General features: G+C 38.8%; 1 protein-coding gene and 1 long non-coding RNA gene across 2 annotated transcripts in view; one reads left to right on the top strand and one right to left on the bottom strand.

Annotated features, from left to right (window-relative positions):
- Positions 1–18,201, top strand: part of LOC138135512 (uncharacterized) — a 131,746-nt gene that overhangs the window by 49,896 nt on the left and 63,649 nt on the right. The window lies entirely within an intron of this gene.
- LOC138135493 (lachesin-like) overlaps positions 1–18,201 on the bottom strand; it is a 121,769-nt gene that overhangs the window by 64,316 nt on the left and 39,252 nt on the right. Inside the window, exon 2 of the mRNA XM_069054242.1 lies at positions 2,016–2,140. Within this exon, the coding sequence (XP_068910343.1) occupies positions 2,016–2,140 (125 nt within the window). The remainder of the gene's footprint in view (positions 1–2,015; positions 2,141–18,201) is intronic.

Here is an 18,201-nt window from a genome sequence, read left to right as displayed (position 1 = left end):
GGGGAATTCACCTTAATGTATTATTGTTACGTGGAACAAAGAGAATCTATAAACTGTATTTGATACAAAATTTCACAAAGTTTCTAACTATTACATTGTAGTTAGCATGAAAATGGAAAATTTCCCTAATGCAAATTCTATCAGGTCCACATTACTTATTGCATATTTGATGAACAAATCAGTTTTACTGGATGTCGAAGCAATTGGAAGATTTTATATAAAAAAATTAATATAACATCTTACAGTGCTTTATTCCCCGGATTCTGATCGACGATTTCTTTTTTATTCCGGTATGAAAGAAACTGTTTAACAATAATCCATTTAAGTAATGTTCCGGTCATAAATAACCCTGCAAGCAAACAGAGTACATACTGTCTTTTGTCACATGTTGCTCTTCTATCCAATAACCATAAAGACGAAAATTTTATCCTGTATTAGATATTTTACGGCAAATTTACGATTGTATTCAAAACCCACTTTCACCGTTAAAATATTAGGCATAAAAAGTAAACATAAAAAATCTGAAAATCTCCGAGCCAAATTTTCATTTTGCAATATTTTTATGTCGAAAAAAATATTTCCCAAACTCGGACGTCCTTGTTAGAGATGACAAAGTCACGTCTGTGATAACATTCGGACACGGAAGCTGAGACAAATAAAATGTCTTTAAAAATGTGTCAGCTTGTCGTTACAAATTTTTCAGCAGATGAAAGTGTTTTGCAACAACGTTCGCACCACTTAAACTTGCTCTAGATTTTTTAATCACCAATCTAATACACTATAAAAGAGAACAATATCGCATTTTAGTGCTGTCATAAACCGGTCAGTTATTGCAACGCGTAAGTATAACAGATACAATCTATCTACTTTTCACGGCTATTTGTGGACACATTCTGCAGTTAATACCTACTTCATTAAAAATGACCGACCCCACACTTTAACCATTAGTGTACATTTTAAGCAGCTTAATGCCCACACCCGTTTAGTCCTTACATTGTTAATATTAAACAAGTACATTACTTATTCGTTTTTGTGTTGAGTCCCACGAGAGCGACACAAAACCGATTTAAAACAATTTGATTACCGACACGTTCGCAACAGATTGTAGCGCTATCGACGCGTCTCGTCACTCGAGTCGCATCGTCAGGAAGCGATTACCACTTCCTCGCGTTCTTGTTAACATCTCGTTAGAACAATGCGAATCGCACACACGTTTTAAACTAGACTAGGATTACTCTCGGAATTAGGAAACATGTTCGCGGTGCGAACGTGGAAACAAGCTCTTGTGAAATAAATCCACGTTGCGAACCGATACGTAAACTTCTTTACAACGTCCACCGTAACAATAAAAGATGCAGCAGGACCATTCCGGGGGATTCGTTTATGTTTCCCTCTTTAAAACCGATACGGAGCAAAGTCTTGCCGTGCCATTACATAAATATAAGTAGCGAACAGTAAATAGCGAACTTTTTCGCTCGTTCGAAGAAAGACTAGACTATTACACGAGTGGCCGCCTACGGAAGAGAATTATGGGGAGAGGTCCGAATCGAGAGAGAGTGGAAGTTTTTCCGAAGCTGGTGCAGCTGACGAGAGGGTCTCGAGCCGGGGGCGAAGCGCGGTCTACTCCCCTTAAATTACGGCGTCGCAAGACGTACAACTGCGGTTGTTGTACGTATATTGCGGACGCGGATTAACCGACTCGGCCGTAATGGACAGCGTTTTTCACACATTTAAATCGGCCCAAGTCTCCCGGAAGGATTCCCTCTCGCTACACTAAATTTTCGAGAATTGTTTTTAAATATTTTAAGCTGCGGCGCGAGCAGGCTCGCGGCCTAATTAATCGACGGAATTACCGAGGGGGAATAAGGAAAGAGTTGAAACGGAACGGAAAGAATTCTCTGATAGAGTTCAATTACCAAGGGGGATAAAAATGCCAGAATAATGGGGCCCTCTCACTATAGGGTGCAGCGAAATTTACGCAAATTTTCGACGGGCACATAAATTACTGTTTTTACCTTGTATTTTCCAAGATTACTGACTGTACAAGACAGGGTAGCTTCTCGTCCCACCGGAGTTGTTAAATTATGTATGGGAGCTAAAAACTCGGGTTCATCTGATATCCTAGCAGTCGACCAGTCCTCTGAAATAAACATAGAATAAATTACATTATCACTTTTATAGCACCTTTCTAGATTTGATTAATTATAAATTATTCCTACCCTAACCCAAAAATAACTTCAACGGTAATACCCAAACGACCAAAACTTTTCCTCAAAAATTCTCATCTACAAAATACAGGTATTTCAAGAGTGATAATGAGCCCGATGGAATAAAAAATGCAACCCACAATACATTTCCAAAGTTAACGTGGATATTTGTTTTTACATTTAAAAAACATAAAACATGGTTAGCTGTGCAGTTTCGTAAATTTTGACATAAACGTCATTCGCTTCAAATACATTTTAATCGTCCTATTTTAACTTTTTCGTAAGCGTCAGTTGTGACAAATAAACTCATCATGGATTCATAATTGCATTTTAAAACAATAGGATATTTAAAGAAGCCACGTTAACATAGGAAATGTATTGTGGGTTGCATTTTCAATTCCTCCGGGCTCATTATCACTCCTGAAATACCCTGTATACGAAAAGATTTGATTTTATGCAACCAACACGACTTATTAGGGAAATGGAGCAGAATGCACCGCGTTGGAAAAATTCCGAGGATTCAAATATAACCCTACTTTTTAAATGTGTCCTCGACGAAGTGAAACGTACAATGAGGGACATAGAATCCTGGGCAGTCTGCAATTGTCATTTCAAAAAGTGTCAATGTAAATGCACCTTTACTGTGATTATGACTGATATTTAAAAAAAAAACTGTCAAATTAACTTAAGCTTGATTATGAGTAGCTAAGGTATGGTTTAGAAATTTTGACAACTGAATGACACATGTACCCAGTTTTCCGTGTCCCCAATAGTACTATGGCGGACAATAAATTTAGGCCGGCCTGTCATTGAGTTGACATCAAAATGTGAAGCTAGCATTATGTTCAACTAACCCCATTTTCGATTTTTGTCATTCTTGTCATCGTGACAGCGATAATCAAAATTAAAAGTGGGACAAGAAGCATGCACCAGAGAGAAGTGCTACTACAATCAGTTATGCTAGTGCGTCATGATCTGTAAGGTACGAAAAAGGCGAAGGAAACGCCAAACAGCTTGAAAACCTTCAGTTTGACAAACTGACACATCAGTCATAATGACAATAAATGGTCGCTTGCATTGACTTTTTTGAAATGTCAGAAATTTGCCGGCCTAAATTTATTGTCCGCCATAGTACTACTGGGAGCATAGAAAGTGGGAGATCAAATTTCTATCAGTTTTTAAAAATTCGATGTAGTTCAAGCTTTATTGTCATTTTGCCTTTGATTATTTTCATAGAAATTTGACACTATTCTAGGTGACAGTTTAAAAATTTATTTTATACTCCTATTTTCCTTTTCCAAATGCCCTCTTCTTTTGGTAAAGGTAGATTTTGATTGGGGCTTTGCATTAAATAAATATTCACTACGTGCTTACTTACAGTCGTTCCCTATAACCTACAATATGTAATGACAACGTCAATCAATTCAAAATAGCGTTAGAAAGATATTGGGTAATTCAAAATGATTGTCGAAAAGTATGGCAACTATGTAACGAAAATTTATGTGACAACTGTGTGGGTAGGATAGAGTTGACAGTTCATAGTCGCGCAATTTTGAAAATTGTCAAATCAATGTGCAATGGTATAAAAATAATCAAATGCACGCTTATGAAATGTCACACAAATGTCAACTATACCCCACCCACACAGTTGCCACATAAATTTTCGTACATAGTTGTCATATTTATCCACAATCATTTTGGTCATTTCACATTAAAAGTCAAGACAGTGATGTTGATGTCCCACTTTTTTTGCTCTCAATATGTAGTAATAGATAAAACACAGATAACACTTGCATTTTTAATTCTTTTTGAACAAATTAAGAAACAACAACCATCACCAAAGATGTCATCAGTACTACCAATCTTGAAGACAATAGTCTCTAGCTTTTGCAGATTTCCATTGAACTAAAAAGCCTAAGCTTTATACTAACGTTGCTTTGAAATATTCGGATCGATTAATGACGACATTTTGCACCAGACGAGCGAAGAAAATCCGATCTAAGCTAATTTGAAACGATTTCATGATTTATGTTACCATGAACCAGCAGAAATCTACGGTAGTTTACTTCAATGGGGACATTAAACAGTGCAAACAGTTGGTAGCATTGTTTGAAATTTTTAATTTTTAAACGTTTTCAAATCATTAAAACTGTGATTGTAATTTCGGGTATTCGTGAATTGTGACTGAATTTTAATTTATTAACTGGAACTAGTGTTCTACACTCTGCAATACAAGACGAGAAACTCGTCCGACATTTGTAAGTAAGGTTATGTTTACGTCGTAAATTTTGTTACTTTTTGCGGCAATAAAACCAGCATTTTGTAAAGTTTTCTTTAAAGCGACGTATACTCGAAAGTTTTAATAAATATTGGGGCTTGGACATTAAATTAGAGTTGTAACGGAGCTCTCATTACTTGGCCCAAGGGGTGAGAGAACAGTTCCTAAACCCTTCTTCGGTTCCCAACAGAGAATGTTAGAGAACTGTATTTGTCATAACCGAAATTCATGCGCATTAATAGAAACGTTTAGAGACAAGTAATTTCGATTAAAAAACTGCGATTTAAGTTATCCTCAAGACGGCAACATTTTCAATCAATTAGTCACATTATCAATATTATTTGAAATGATAGATTCGGTAAAAATCTCTCAACAGATTCGTTTTTTATGCAAGTCAGATGCAATTACTGTTACGACTCCGAGTTTGGTGAAAGTTTCTGGTAAAAATACCTACGAGTAAAGTGTCTGGTTGTGATTGTTGTGACAACAGGTGAACATGTAACATGTTATCGAGCTGTTTGATATTGTGATTACGGTTGATATCGATCCTGAAACGGCTTGGGTAATCCGCAGGAGCTACCTTCTTCCGAATATGTATCTATTTGTTTTTCGTAACATGATAGGGTGTAACAATATGTACACAAATGAACACGTAAGTGCGCACATCAGATTAAACCAGAGGCTATTTGCACGAACGATTAAAGATACGCATGGCTTGGCATGTGCATACATTCATATTTGTAATTTCCTGTAAATTGGAGCTGAAGGATGACTTCATTAAACAAATAAATGGTTGTTTTCGTTAATTTGTACACATTCATTTATTTCTCAATTATTTTTAATGAATGTAACATGTAATAAGGCAGTTGATGACGTGCGAAACACATTATCGATCACTTCTCGCAATATTTTGTTTTGTAAATGGGGATAAGGGTGCACATAATAAATCACCACCAAGTTCAAAACGATCAAGATAAAAAGTGACAGTACGCTTTGGTGGCAGTCGAAGCATTAATAAATTCCGAACGTGGAACAGTTTTCGCGATTCTTAATTATTTTCATGGAATTTGGTAATTGCAAGGAGAAAAATCGCCTGGGGCTTTATCATCCGGAGTGTAATTCAAATCGGTGGCGAATTCATGGGTTGTAAAAGATATTTAGTCCTGAGTGGGCTTTATGGACCACCTCCTGAAAAGCAGAACCGGCGAGGCCGAGCTCTTGAAAGTTTGACATCGGCTTTTTATGATCCCCACAGATGTGTTATTGGTAATATTACACTTCATTTACTTTTTGTGCGTCAGTGACTCTGATTTGCACACATTTCCCGTTCACATAAAACAGGATTCTGCATCGACGCCAGTTTATTGTTGCGACTTTTCGGCGGATAATAAAAGCGAAACATGACAAGGCAAGAGTTGAGGGATTTTATCGCACTTGTTATCGATTGTTTTACATAATACATCATGTTCGTTTCTTTGTTTTCGTGTCACGCAACCGGGAAACATCTTACATTGTTTGGTTTTTTTCTTGTTTATCTTTGTAAAGACGAACTTTGCCATTGTGAATCTTCGAGTCAAAAGTTTGGAAAGCGAGGGCGTTGGTCTTTGGGGCGGTTAAAATGCACCGATTGTGCTCGACGAAAAATTGTTCCGTCACGAGCTAAATTGACCCGTCGCGAGGATATTTTCGGAAAATCTGTTGTGGAAGGGAAATTTCGACGATGCTCCTTTATGGCGGGCCCTTTAATGTTTAAAATATTTGCTAGGGAAAAATCTTCCCTTGAGCGCTTTTATTAATTCAACTCGAGAGTTGAAAACATAATGAAAAAAATGCTGAAAGACTCGTCAGGAATCTCGGAGAGTTTGGATAAGTAAAGTTTGAAATTTTAGCATTATCAGGGATAAAATTCATTTTTGTTCTTGATCTAATTAATGGAAGGAATATCATTTAGCGATCGCTGACGACCTGAAGAAGACGGCTGAAGAGCTTGTTTGTGTGCACCGAATACATGTTCCCTAGATACTTTGTGAACCTTTGGCATTCCAATTAAAGTAGGGATCTTTAACGGGTTTTGACATCGTACACAAACGGCATCACCGACCGAACAATTTACATCCCTTTCGAAGGTCGACGGTGATTAAGCTCGACTCTACTACAAGTCACTCCTAAAACCGACCCGACACAATTTTATCCCAATAACTGACGAAATCATTTTATCCGAATTGTTTGAAAAAATTCCGTAAACACGAAGCTTCCCCAAATGTATCGATCGATTCCTGTTTTTCTTCCCTCAATCATTCAACCTGGTCCCAAATAATTAAATTTAGCGCCACTTATTTAGCTGAACTTTTGTTTGAACTAATAATTAATGAATGCTTTTAAGGGTTTCTTTGTTTATTACATCTTTAACCAAGACGGCTCATTTCATTGGAAAAAAACAACCCGGCGATCAGTAAATTTTTTATCGTCGTATATTTTAATTTAGTTCTCTTAAAAGCTCTCTCCTGTAAAGGATACTCACTTAATTTTCAATAATTATTATTTGTGGGGTTAGTTTCATATGTTAAAGCCAACATCACATCTAATTACAACAGTAAACTTTGTTGATGTAAATAAATGATTCACGCTTTGGTCGTGACATGAAACTAATTTAGGTTTAATAGTTTCGTGTGAGATTTTATTTTTCCACCGCGTACAGCTGCGCAACTAGTTAATCACAAACTTATTGAATGAATTTTTTGCTTGTACTATAATAAACTCTAAAGTTCTTTCAAGTCTTAATGAGACTTTCTTTGGCAGGAAATTCTTAAAGTAATTGGTTAATTAAAAACCAAGATTATTTAATGAGTTTAACAAAAAAAATTGCGTCACATTTTAAAATCAAAAGCAGAGTTACTGTGATGCTCAAGAAAAAGGTGAATTGTATTCACACGTTTGTATTTCATGTCGTGTGGGTCAACCGTCTTGTTGAAATATTAGAAGAAAATTAGCAAAAGTGTCACTCATTAATTCTTGTAAAGTGAGTGTGGTGTATTAATGGTTGCAGCATTTTGGTCGCCCACGTCTACAGGGATCACAAAAATCTCATTGAGCACCACTCGATGCCAATACGTCGGACCACTTGAGCCCGATGGCAGCGCCATAATAATCCCCAAAAATAGAAATCGGTCGGATCTCGAGACGACTCTTGTCATTTTAGAAAACGTTCATTAAACCGCGACGAAAATAGACCTGCCAAGAATCCGTCTGGACGCTTCCAAAAAAAAACCTGTCAAGTTGTTTTCTAAATTTTAAGCGACCCTTCACCCCTGAATAATTCAGACGAGACAATCTCCAGGTGTTTCTGTAATTTTTGCAAAAATCGTTTTAAACACTTTTTAATTCGGCCACCCTCGAGTTCACGCTTCCGCAAAACATCGAGGGATGCGAACAGCACTTCGGATGCACAATTCAATTTTTAATTTGACAGAATGAAAAATGATCTTGTTGCACCTCATCCCACCCCGTTTGCGAGCGTACGAATGTGTTACCTTTTCTCATACCGGATGTTTTAGCAAGATCTATTATTTAGCGAGCTCGCACTAGCTGCTCCTGTGGCTACACAAATATTCTCGTCCGTATTCATAAGTGAGAAATAAAAAAACGGTGCACTTTGACAGGTGTTTCGATTCAAAATTCATTTTTTGCGGGGTGTTCGAGGAGTGATGGATGCCCCCCGAGAAAATTAAAAAAACGAAAGCAATTTTGTTCGTCGCAGTTAAACACTACAGTCTTCGGGAAAGGCGCTTCAGCAGATTAAACAATAAACTCTTCCGCCATGATAATATGTTTGAAGTGGTTATTTAAAATAATAATTTGTGTAGATATTCGTGCCAGGCTATTTCGTCTTATGGCGGTGTCATTACATTATTCATCCGACGAGGGTTTATGCCGTTAACGGCAGCAATCTTATTTTGCGAATCTTTCTCGGTTGTCGGCGGTGTTAAATAGAAGCGATTCTTTATATTATCCCCATATTTCAACCCCGAGTATCATTATAAACACGAATTGATGCTGCTTTTTATTGAAATAGCAAATAGCCATTACAGCAATGTTATTCCGTATTTTTGTTTGGTTGTCAATACGTGTGAGTGTGTAAAATTGTGTACCTGTCAAGTGTGAGCTGTATGTTGTATTTTGAGTGTTATTCTGAACAGCAAACCAATTATTTGTTGTAGGCTTAGTACTGTGGATGATAAATTAAACAACAAAAAAATTATAGTGCAACTCGATACGTTCAGCACGAATTTACATCAGAGAGATAAAATTGAAAAAAGCCAGTCTGTGTGAACATTTTTTGAGCTAGTTTTGTTGAGGCCTGGAATAAAATTTTTAAACAAGAATCCGATTTTAACGCGCGGCGTCGCACTCCCCTCGCACTCCAAAGATGTTTGTTGGAATTACTTTGATGGAAAACAAATTGGAGTTTAACGGTAACGTGGATGGGTTCCCTTCGATGACGTTTTCTGTGTGACGCGATGGGTTAGTGTGGCAACGTCGAAAAATATAATCTTACTAGCCGAATAGCTTATGAATAAAACTCGTCTGATTTGAATACATAATTTTCAATTATGGAGCGACGGTAGCACCGTCTTTTCACTTTGCTCCAACACTGTATGTTTATTCATTCCCCAAAATAGACTCTAGTTATACGGCAACGTCTTTTTCTCCGGGTTCTTTAATGACTGGTGAAGACATCCGAAATTTAAGAGGTTAATTGCTTTACCTCTCGGTAATCCATTTAACACTCAATTTGAATTTTTCAACCTGTCAATTCCTTCAATACGGAGAGTGCTCGCCTCAGACGTCCATAAAATAAATATTTCAGTTGGGAATCGCGCCCACAATACGTTCATCTCCATATTTTGTATAGAGTGATCTGAATTATCGGCCGCATTACTGGTTGCCTATTCCCAAAATAATAAACTTCACTAATCCAGTTTTTGAGTTGCGAATTCGCAACGTTCAAACTTTGTCTGTGCCGAATCGAAGAACTCCCAAACGGCCGGTATTTAGCAAGTTGAGCTGCACACGCGAGTAAATCTCGCAATTATTTTTAATTAAGTCTAACTGTCGTCATTAGGCGAATTTGCATAGTCGAGCTTGTTGGGGGGTGGCTTAATGTAGGCCGGAGTTAAAATTTGCGGTTTTTGTAGGGACGTGCCCAAGGTAAGTGTGTGTTGAATTAGCACTCCACTTCTCCGGGAGGAATAAAAGAAGGCAAAAACTTGGTGAATGGCGTGTAGCAGTTCCTGGGGCTCGTGTTCAGCCGGACACGGATATCGGTCGTTTACGACGTACGTTTTACAACCCCTGGCCGAGGTAATCACACATCCTGCAGCTGCCTACGATGTCCGTCTGTAGTCTCCGGTCTATAGGGTCTCTCTTTCCGCGCAGACAATCCCGTTTTTATGTGCTCCGCCATCGGGTGCTCAGCCCCTATTTGATCGCACTTTTATTCCAATAAAACTCTTGCGACTACATTTTACGTCCGACTAAAAAGCTCCTTACACAGGTATAAAAACTGCTTATCGGGGGAATTAAAAACGGCAAAGGCTTATCGGCAAAACGTCTGTTGTAGGAAACTACATAAAACAGGAATTACTCCTCGACAATAGATGTTTGGGGGTTCGCCGCACCACGAAATAATGGAACGGACTTTTTAGAATTATAACCAAATATGTCAAAATATTTTACGCGTGGCTTGTTGTATGTTATGAAGAAACGCTCGAAAGAAGAATATCCGTTTGAAAAAAAAAGTATCCCCAAGCCTAGACGGAAAAAAATTGTGAAAGGTCAAAAGTGAATCGTGACATCGAATAAGATCAAAATGGGAAGACAATGCAAGATGACTGGGAGATGAGTAAATAGACAGTGACATCACATCAAAAACACAAATATTCTGCCATCAACAAGGACGATGATTAACTGAAAATGTTTGCAATGGCTTTGCGAACTGTGCGGTCACAGTCAGGGTTCTCCTCTGACAAAGCTGCGGATTAGCAACCACCTCGTATGTGGTCTCGATGTAGACTTTCCCATTATCTGCCTATATAAATACAAACTTTTACAGTTGATTAATTAAATGACGGCGTTTGATGGATTTTAATATGACAATCTGTCTCAGGTTCAATTACTGAGAGTAAATTATTGTGACATAAAATCGCATCAAATTCTGTTGTGGACGAGTGTTCAACAAGATGAGGCGCGACGCTACACGACGAGAGTCGATTTATTCAGATACAATTATTAGACGGGTTCGGATTAATAGGTTAGCACCAAATAAAAAGTGGATGCTTTGGGTCGTGTCGGGAATGTGTACGAGATTGCAGAGTTTAATGCATTAAATCCGGCGCAATCTTAAGACTGCAATAAAATGCCAGACGTAAAAAGAAAAATAAATGGTGGCCGGAGAGGCATTTTGTCACCTGTTCAAAGTCGTACGAATTCTTACATTGTTTCTGCAGGGTTAGATAAAGCAAAGAGGTCCTTCAATATCACACTGAAACACACTACAAAACTCTTTTATTTTTCCTCCGTTGTGTGCGACAGGCCATTGTGTACGTAACGCACCCTCCTCAGTCGACCATCCCCGGATGAAAAGAAGTTTTTACTTTTGTGTGTGGATCATAGAAATTAGAATTAGAAATGCCCACTTAAGAAAATAATCTCGAAGTCGGAACAACATTTTTTCCCTTTCTAGATGATAACGTGGAGATACCTGTTTTGATTCGACTGGACGAGCTTGAAAAGCCTCCAGCATCCCGGTAATCGGATAACGGCCGACAGTATTACAGTCCACTTTAAAATGTTTATTTATGATGGGCTTGGATTTAGATCCAATGAAAGAAAATGTTGCTTCCTTCAGATAAAATGAGTCGAATTGGATTTTCATGCACCAGAACAAAACGTTAGCGTCTTTTCCGGGGGGTCCGCTTAATATTCAAACCCAAATTGTTTCTCTTTCTACCAAATATTTCAGATAATTTCATTGTTTGGAGCCGCGACGATTTCCGGTTCTTGTTCCGTCGTTACGGGTCATTCTCTGACGATTTGCCACAGCGACATGCTTGATGGCACAAATCATGCAAATCGTACGAAAAAGGGTTCCACCAAACGGATTCATCAAGCATAATAAGCTGTGAAATTCGGAATATTTCTCTAGCAACAAAAGAATAACTCATGTGTCGAATCGTGACTGAAAACAATTCACCCAAGGGTCAGAACAGGAATTGGAAGACAAGAATTGATGCAGTATTAAAATTAATTAATTAACTAATTGAAATAAATGTTGAAGACAGTGCTAGTGCTACAAGAATATTCAGGAACAGTAGCGCATCAGAAGTGCCCGCCTGTTCTTCTCCATCGCCGGATCTGGATCCATGTGAGCACTTGTGGAGCGGTATCCTGAGCTGATTACCAAACTTACTACCAAAAAATAAAGAACGCTGTTGTGTTTGTGTCAGATCAGACATGCGATATTTAAAAAAAATAACATTTTCAAAGAGTGCAGACGTGAAAATTAATTATTTAGATTGAACTAACTTTTGAGGTTCTTTTCGCCGAGTTCTTTGGCAGAAGCTCCGCCTTTGATGATTTCCAAAGCGATTAAGTATCGCCGGAGGACTTCTCTGTTGGTAAAAGGCCAAACAAACCAGGTCCTCGCCCCGTTTTGTTAACATTAGCGATATTGCAAGTGCATGTCAAGAGGCTCAGCACCGATGCAGCACGACATGCGGCCACTTTGCCTTCTGCATGAATACTCAATCAAGACTGCCGACAAGATGCATTCTGAATTTATCATGATGGTTCTTTGCAGTAGTTTATATTCTGGTGCTACGACCTCGTGACATGCTAGTCACCGACTAGTACTACAAACTGTGGCACTGCAGCCTCAACTCTTCGACTGTTCATTATACACCCCTGAATTATGGTCACGCCGAGCGATTAACGGCGTACAGGTCGCTCATTTTGATTTTTTTTCCACAGTCGTAAAATCCAGACCCGAATCGAATAAAACTTTTCACACGGTCCACGCTCACCGGAGTTTAACTTAAACTGATATTTACTTTTAATGCAAATGGGGCAAGGCGGGAGCGGTGCCAGGATGTGGAAACAAATCTCGTGACATTTGCCACGGAATTTAATTGCAACGAAATAGGCGATAAGAGGGAGATTTTTATTTTTGTCGGTACCACCGCAGTCACCTCTGCATTATAAAAAATTCAAACTTCGTGGCCTTCTTAAAAATGAACATATTGTGTCGTGGTGTTCTCTTTGTGGCAGCTCTTTGAACGCGGACACAGGAAATGGTGCTTTATTGGAGTTCAAGTCTACACAATCTTCTTTAAAGCGCGGGTTCAGCTGTAGGCGTTTTTAACTTTTATTCAGCGCCGTTTAATGAGAAACTTGCGTATGCACGGTGGTCTCTACCATGTCTTCGGTTTTGGAAATCAATCGATTGTGCGTGAATTAGTCCGTCAACAGCTGAAAAGAGATGCGTTGTTATCAAATGACAACGGGAAAAGCACAACGTTGCATCACTCGACACTAACGAAGCTAATTTAGAACGAAATGATGTTTGCATCAATTTTGACGAACCTAAAATAAACATTCCACGTGATTTACATTTTGTGTAATATTAGTACCAATTTGCAAAAGTACATATTATTCCGATGAAATTATTGAAAACAAGTTTTAATAATTTCGCAGCTGCGGGGCAATGTAAAATTTAAAAACTGACTTTTGCATGAACTATAAATAAATAAAATTGTATTTCTATTTTAATTCATGTTCTGCGGTCTGATCGCAATTACAAAAAGCAGTGAAGCCTGTGCCGGTTTCGCATATAAAGATGGAACGACCCCCGTTTAATTTAATGTAAAATGGTTTAGATATTGTTCGCACGCCAACTTGGGCATGTGTCTGATTCCATTAGCATTACAAGGGAAACAAGAAGACATGAAAAATGTAATGAAAGAGCCAAGGTCTTCCGTGAAAATGATTAAGAGGATAAGTGATGCTACAGAGGCGCTAAAACGACGATAACCCTATGGAATTACGGCCATTAAAAAAATTCATTAGCTTTTAAATGATGAATTTATTAAACAGTATAGAGTTTGTGCTGGCAAAAGCGTAATAATGAATAAATTGGTTAATTTTGTCGGACAGAATGAAGACCGCCACGGCGAAGAGTTCCAATAAATTTATTATCTTAATCGTATAAATCAGGACATTAGCCTGCATAATGTACAAACGAGCTTCCACAGAACTTAAATTTTTAATCCCGCTCCATTAGATCAGGGCCTTAATAATCATTTTAAAATAAGTGCGAGCGCAAGAAATAATTCATGGAGGGGAAAATTGCGATCCCGAGAAAATGTTTGACGACGGAGTTAAATTTTCCATTGTGCCTGGTACAATCGAAATTTGTTGACAATAACACAACAGAATTCAAAACTGGACGCCTTCTTATAATGTGGCAAAGCGTCGTCAGTTCCGACCGAAACTCGATAAAGTTTATGGAGTTTCCCGGCTTGTCTACTCTCCGAATTAATCTAATATCGATGCGTTCAATATTTAGGTCGTTATTTCCGATCCATTTTTGAGCGTGATTAATATTTTACTCGGGCGAATAAAATCGCAGGAATCTACAACACGGTGTTTTATTTTATTGCGGACGTAACCATAATTTAATATCCATTAATTCAGGAACTTCTGTCATAATCCCGGTATCATAACTAAACACATTTAAATTACATTAACACCGAACTTCCACGACCACATAATATCAGATCAATAGTAATTTAGCAATGGCTTTATCGCCCCCATCACCGGATAAATACCGATCAACCAACAAAAACTACCAATTAAACGAATCCGAAAATGATGCATGCATATTTTGCGTTGCATTTAATTCTCAAAATCTCGAGTTTCTCTTATCCGGCGGTATTTAAATTTCTTGTACGGCGAAGTGGAAATCCCTCGGGTTGCTTTTGTTTGCTCTTTGTTATAACTCCGCGATAACTCTCTTTTTCTCGTTCTGCACCTACACATATTATCAACGTATACAATCTTTTTCTTCGCGTTTATTTGTACGTACTGGTACTGCGGTTTAACGGTGGATGCGACAATAAAAAGCGCATGCACCTTTTAAAAACCCATCTTGCATTATTAAGCAAGACGTAGAGTGCATTTTCCGTTCGCGCTTTTCCACCAACAAACGTTCTCTGCTGGAGTTCTTACCCACGAACAAAACGAAAATGCCAACGTAATAAATGTTTCATTCCCGGGAAATAGAGCTAATACATCATGTAATTAACTCCATGTATAGAAAGCTACCTAATTCAAGTGCTGATTACTTCCAGAACGCTTTTTAGATAATTTACCAACGGAGTGACCTAAATCATGTAACGAAAGGTAATAACAACAAATGCTGGTGTGTTTGGGCGACTGACGTCAATTCGGGTCGTGTACATAGCTTTTAGTGCTTGTTGTTACGAACAATTAATTGACTAGAAATATCTGTCGTCCATCTCAACAAAAGTGGATAAAAGCGTTCACTGCGTGCACCAAACAGAGCTCTGGAATAATTGTAAACTCGTCAAAGAGTATTTTTTGACGTGTTGGATGTATTGTTGGTTGCCTAGTTCGGACGATGCGTTTTTAATTTGGGGGTCTTTCGGGGGACCCAAGTTCGAGCCGAAGAGCTTGATAAAGACCAAAACAGCACAACGTCATTAATTTGTGTCCCTTGCATTGTCAAGTGTCATCATGATTATGTCACGGGGGCTAAAACAGCCCATCAATCAGCGAACCTAGGCCTGTAGCAGTTTGGCAAATGCCGGAATGGGGCTGAGAGAGACGGGAACAGGAGAAACTATTGAATGTGTGCTCTAATCTATCTGATAAGGTAATAGCAGGGCTTACATGTCCTTCGAACGATTAGGAGGTCGTACCTAGGAGCTATCGGCCGATCTACATCTAAATGTAGCAACATACGAACCCAATAAACTCCGCCGTTGGCCGCCAAAGCTCTGAAATATCGCCATTGTGTATGCATGAAATCTTTCCACTTTTCACCGTTTGACGCGCCGGAAAAGGCGCCCCTAATTAAAACTAAAATTGAAGCGAAGCTTTCCCGTCTAAGGGTTATTAGAATTCTGCAATAACAACACTATTCGCACGGATTATGATGGAATTTGGTCTATTGTTGAGAGAAACGGGATTAATTTTATGACTACCTGTCTCATTGTTTTCACGAAGAATTAATCGTATTTGGCATTCGTTTTTGCGGCGCTATTGATTATCAAGGAGCTGACGTCGTTTGAATGAGACTTGTCGGAGATAAAGTCGACTTAATTTAGGGGAACATCAGGTATTCCTCGTGCCCCTCTTTAATAACGTTATTAGACGCAATAAATAATTTTGTGAGCTCACAAAATTAAAAATTTATGACGTAGAAATTAATACCGGGGGAGAATCGATAATCTGTACCACCTCGACTTGGTTGTTAAAATGATCGAGCACACCAAAAACTGGGAGTGTAGCGGACGTCGGTCGCAATAATTCTGCGGGGCTTCCCCGGGAAGGGTAATAGACTGTGCGTGTTGCGTTTCGCGGGAATTGATTCGGCGAGGTGAAGTTGAGATAAGACCCGATTTGTTAATTGTAAATAAGCGAACCCTCGTTGTGCCGAGGTGAAGTTTGAATAATACAAGAATCTCCGTTCGTCGCTCTTCTGTGCGGGAGGAATTCGTAATTAAATTAATATTTGCGAATCTCCCGGAGAGATTATGAAAATGCACAAAGTGCAGTCGGGCATGGGCGTCTCCCTTCATTAAAATTTCTGATGAAGGAGAAAAAAAGATATCCGAGGTGTCCGCACGGAGCAGAGCACAATATACTCCGCAAACCGGATGAATAATTCGGTCCGCGTTGCTCCTGCTCGTCCGTAATTTAGCTAATCTAAGTCAACATGCAGGGAGACCTTGCCTATCACTTCCGCTGTCATAAATCGTCCACATTATATTTTAATCTCGCAGATGGGGATAACACTCCACGTACCTGGCTCCGAAATATATTTTTATTTGGTTTATCTGCGCCCCGTGCTAATTAAGCTGCCCAGGATTTATCTGCATTGTATGCGAATTCAAAGTTAATCTTGCTTTGATTTGTGACTTCCACGATTAATTGATATGAATTGCGTTTGGATTTTAGCCGGAATTATTGCGTTAGCTGGCAGACAGTCACGGCAAAATGCTTTATTTTACAACATACAACGCCCATAAGCACCGTTTGACATATTTAACTGCCCGCCTAATTCGGCCGAAATGGAAAAACTTTCCCGTTGAGTGGAAATGTTCGGCTGTAGTAATCAAAACAGTCGTAAGACTCGGCACTCGCTAACGAACCCGGACGGGTTTTAAACTTGACGAAAAAAGAATTTCAAACGTTCGCAATCTGAAATGAGCGCGTATTAATTACTTCGTTTATGAATTCGACGAAGGTAGGCAACCAGAAATACAGCCGGTAATGTAGATAACTCGAATTCCAGAATTTTGATTGTATCGCTGTGCGATGCAAGAAAGTCTCGGCATTCTCTCTGCAGCAAGAATTTCTTGAATTAAATTAAACAGAGCGCAACCCAAGAAGCAAACAGGTAATCCATACCTGTGACAGAAGTAATAAACTACAAACTTTTTGTTCTGTTGTATCACCTGCATAACTGAATTAGGAGAAGTTCATAACAACATTTACTTTGGCGCTACGTTCGCAAACTCGGCTTTTGATAACAAATTCGTGATAAATCCCGGAATTAAAATTAATAGAATCGCAGTTTAGATAGAATGAGGACAAATGTTGCGTTTCGCTGTAATTGAAAACAAAATTATATCCGCTGAATTATTATAATGGACGGTGCGGTGTAATTTTTCATTTATGTAACGGCACAGAAACAGAATTGAATTATAAACGTCAGGAGTGTAATTTGTCGGTAAAAACATGTCCCCAAATTTTTTATTGTCAATTGTATACTTTAATGCGTCGACCTTGCGTCCCGGTGCGTTCCTTTTACAATTTACGTCCGCGTTAAGCGCCTTTAATTCAGATATTATTAGAGTATGATCGTAAAATATGTTCTAGAGTTGCACGCAAACGTATTCATAAAACATTATGACAAGATAATGTCGGTTCGTTTAATGTTTCGACTGATAATCCAGTTCTAAACATACAGTGTTGCATTTGTTTAAACGCAACTTGCACGTCATTCACCAATTAACCGGCACGGGAGACTGCACTCCAATCGGTGCACCGAAATAAAAACAAATAGCTTCAAGCCGACCGTTTCACGGGTGCTCAAAACAAGCCAAACCTTAGTCGCTTATAGTCGAGTTGTTTGACTCCGCGTGGCCTTGAGTCCACCAAGCCACGCCCACTCCAGTCGTAGTCAAATAAACGCACTATACTTTCGCTGCGACATTCCTGAAAATCCTTCACACTATTTTAGACGTCCCGTTCGCTTTTTTAGAGTCGATAAATGTTAAGTCGGACCGGAATGCAGACGACACTGGAATTTAGTGAGTTCGGTGAAACGGCAGTGATTGCGGTTGCCAGGTATGCAGATAACGGTTGATCGTCGGTTGATATGTGGCGTCAAAATGTCGTAATAGTGCAAAC

This window comes from Tenebrio molitor, chromosome 7 (genome assembly GCF_963966145.1).
Source record: "Tenebrio molitor chromosome 7, icTenMoli1.1, whole genome shotgun sequence".
NCBI classification, from domain to species: domain Eukaryota; kingdom Metazoa; phylum Arthropoda; class Insecta; order Coleoptera; family Tenebrionidae; genus Tenebrio; species Tenebrio molitor.
The sequence above is the reverse complement of the archived record's forward strand: the minus strand, read 5'-3'. Positions and strand labels throughout refer to the sequence as shown.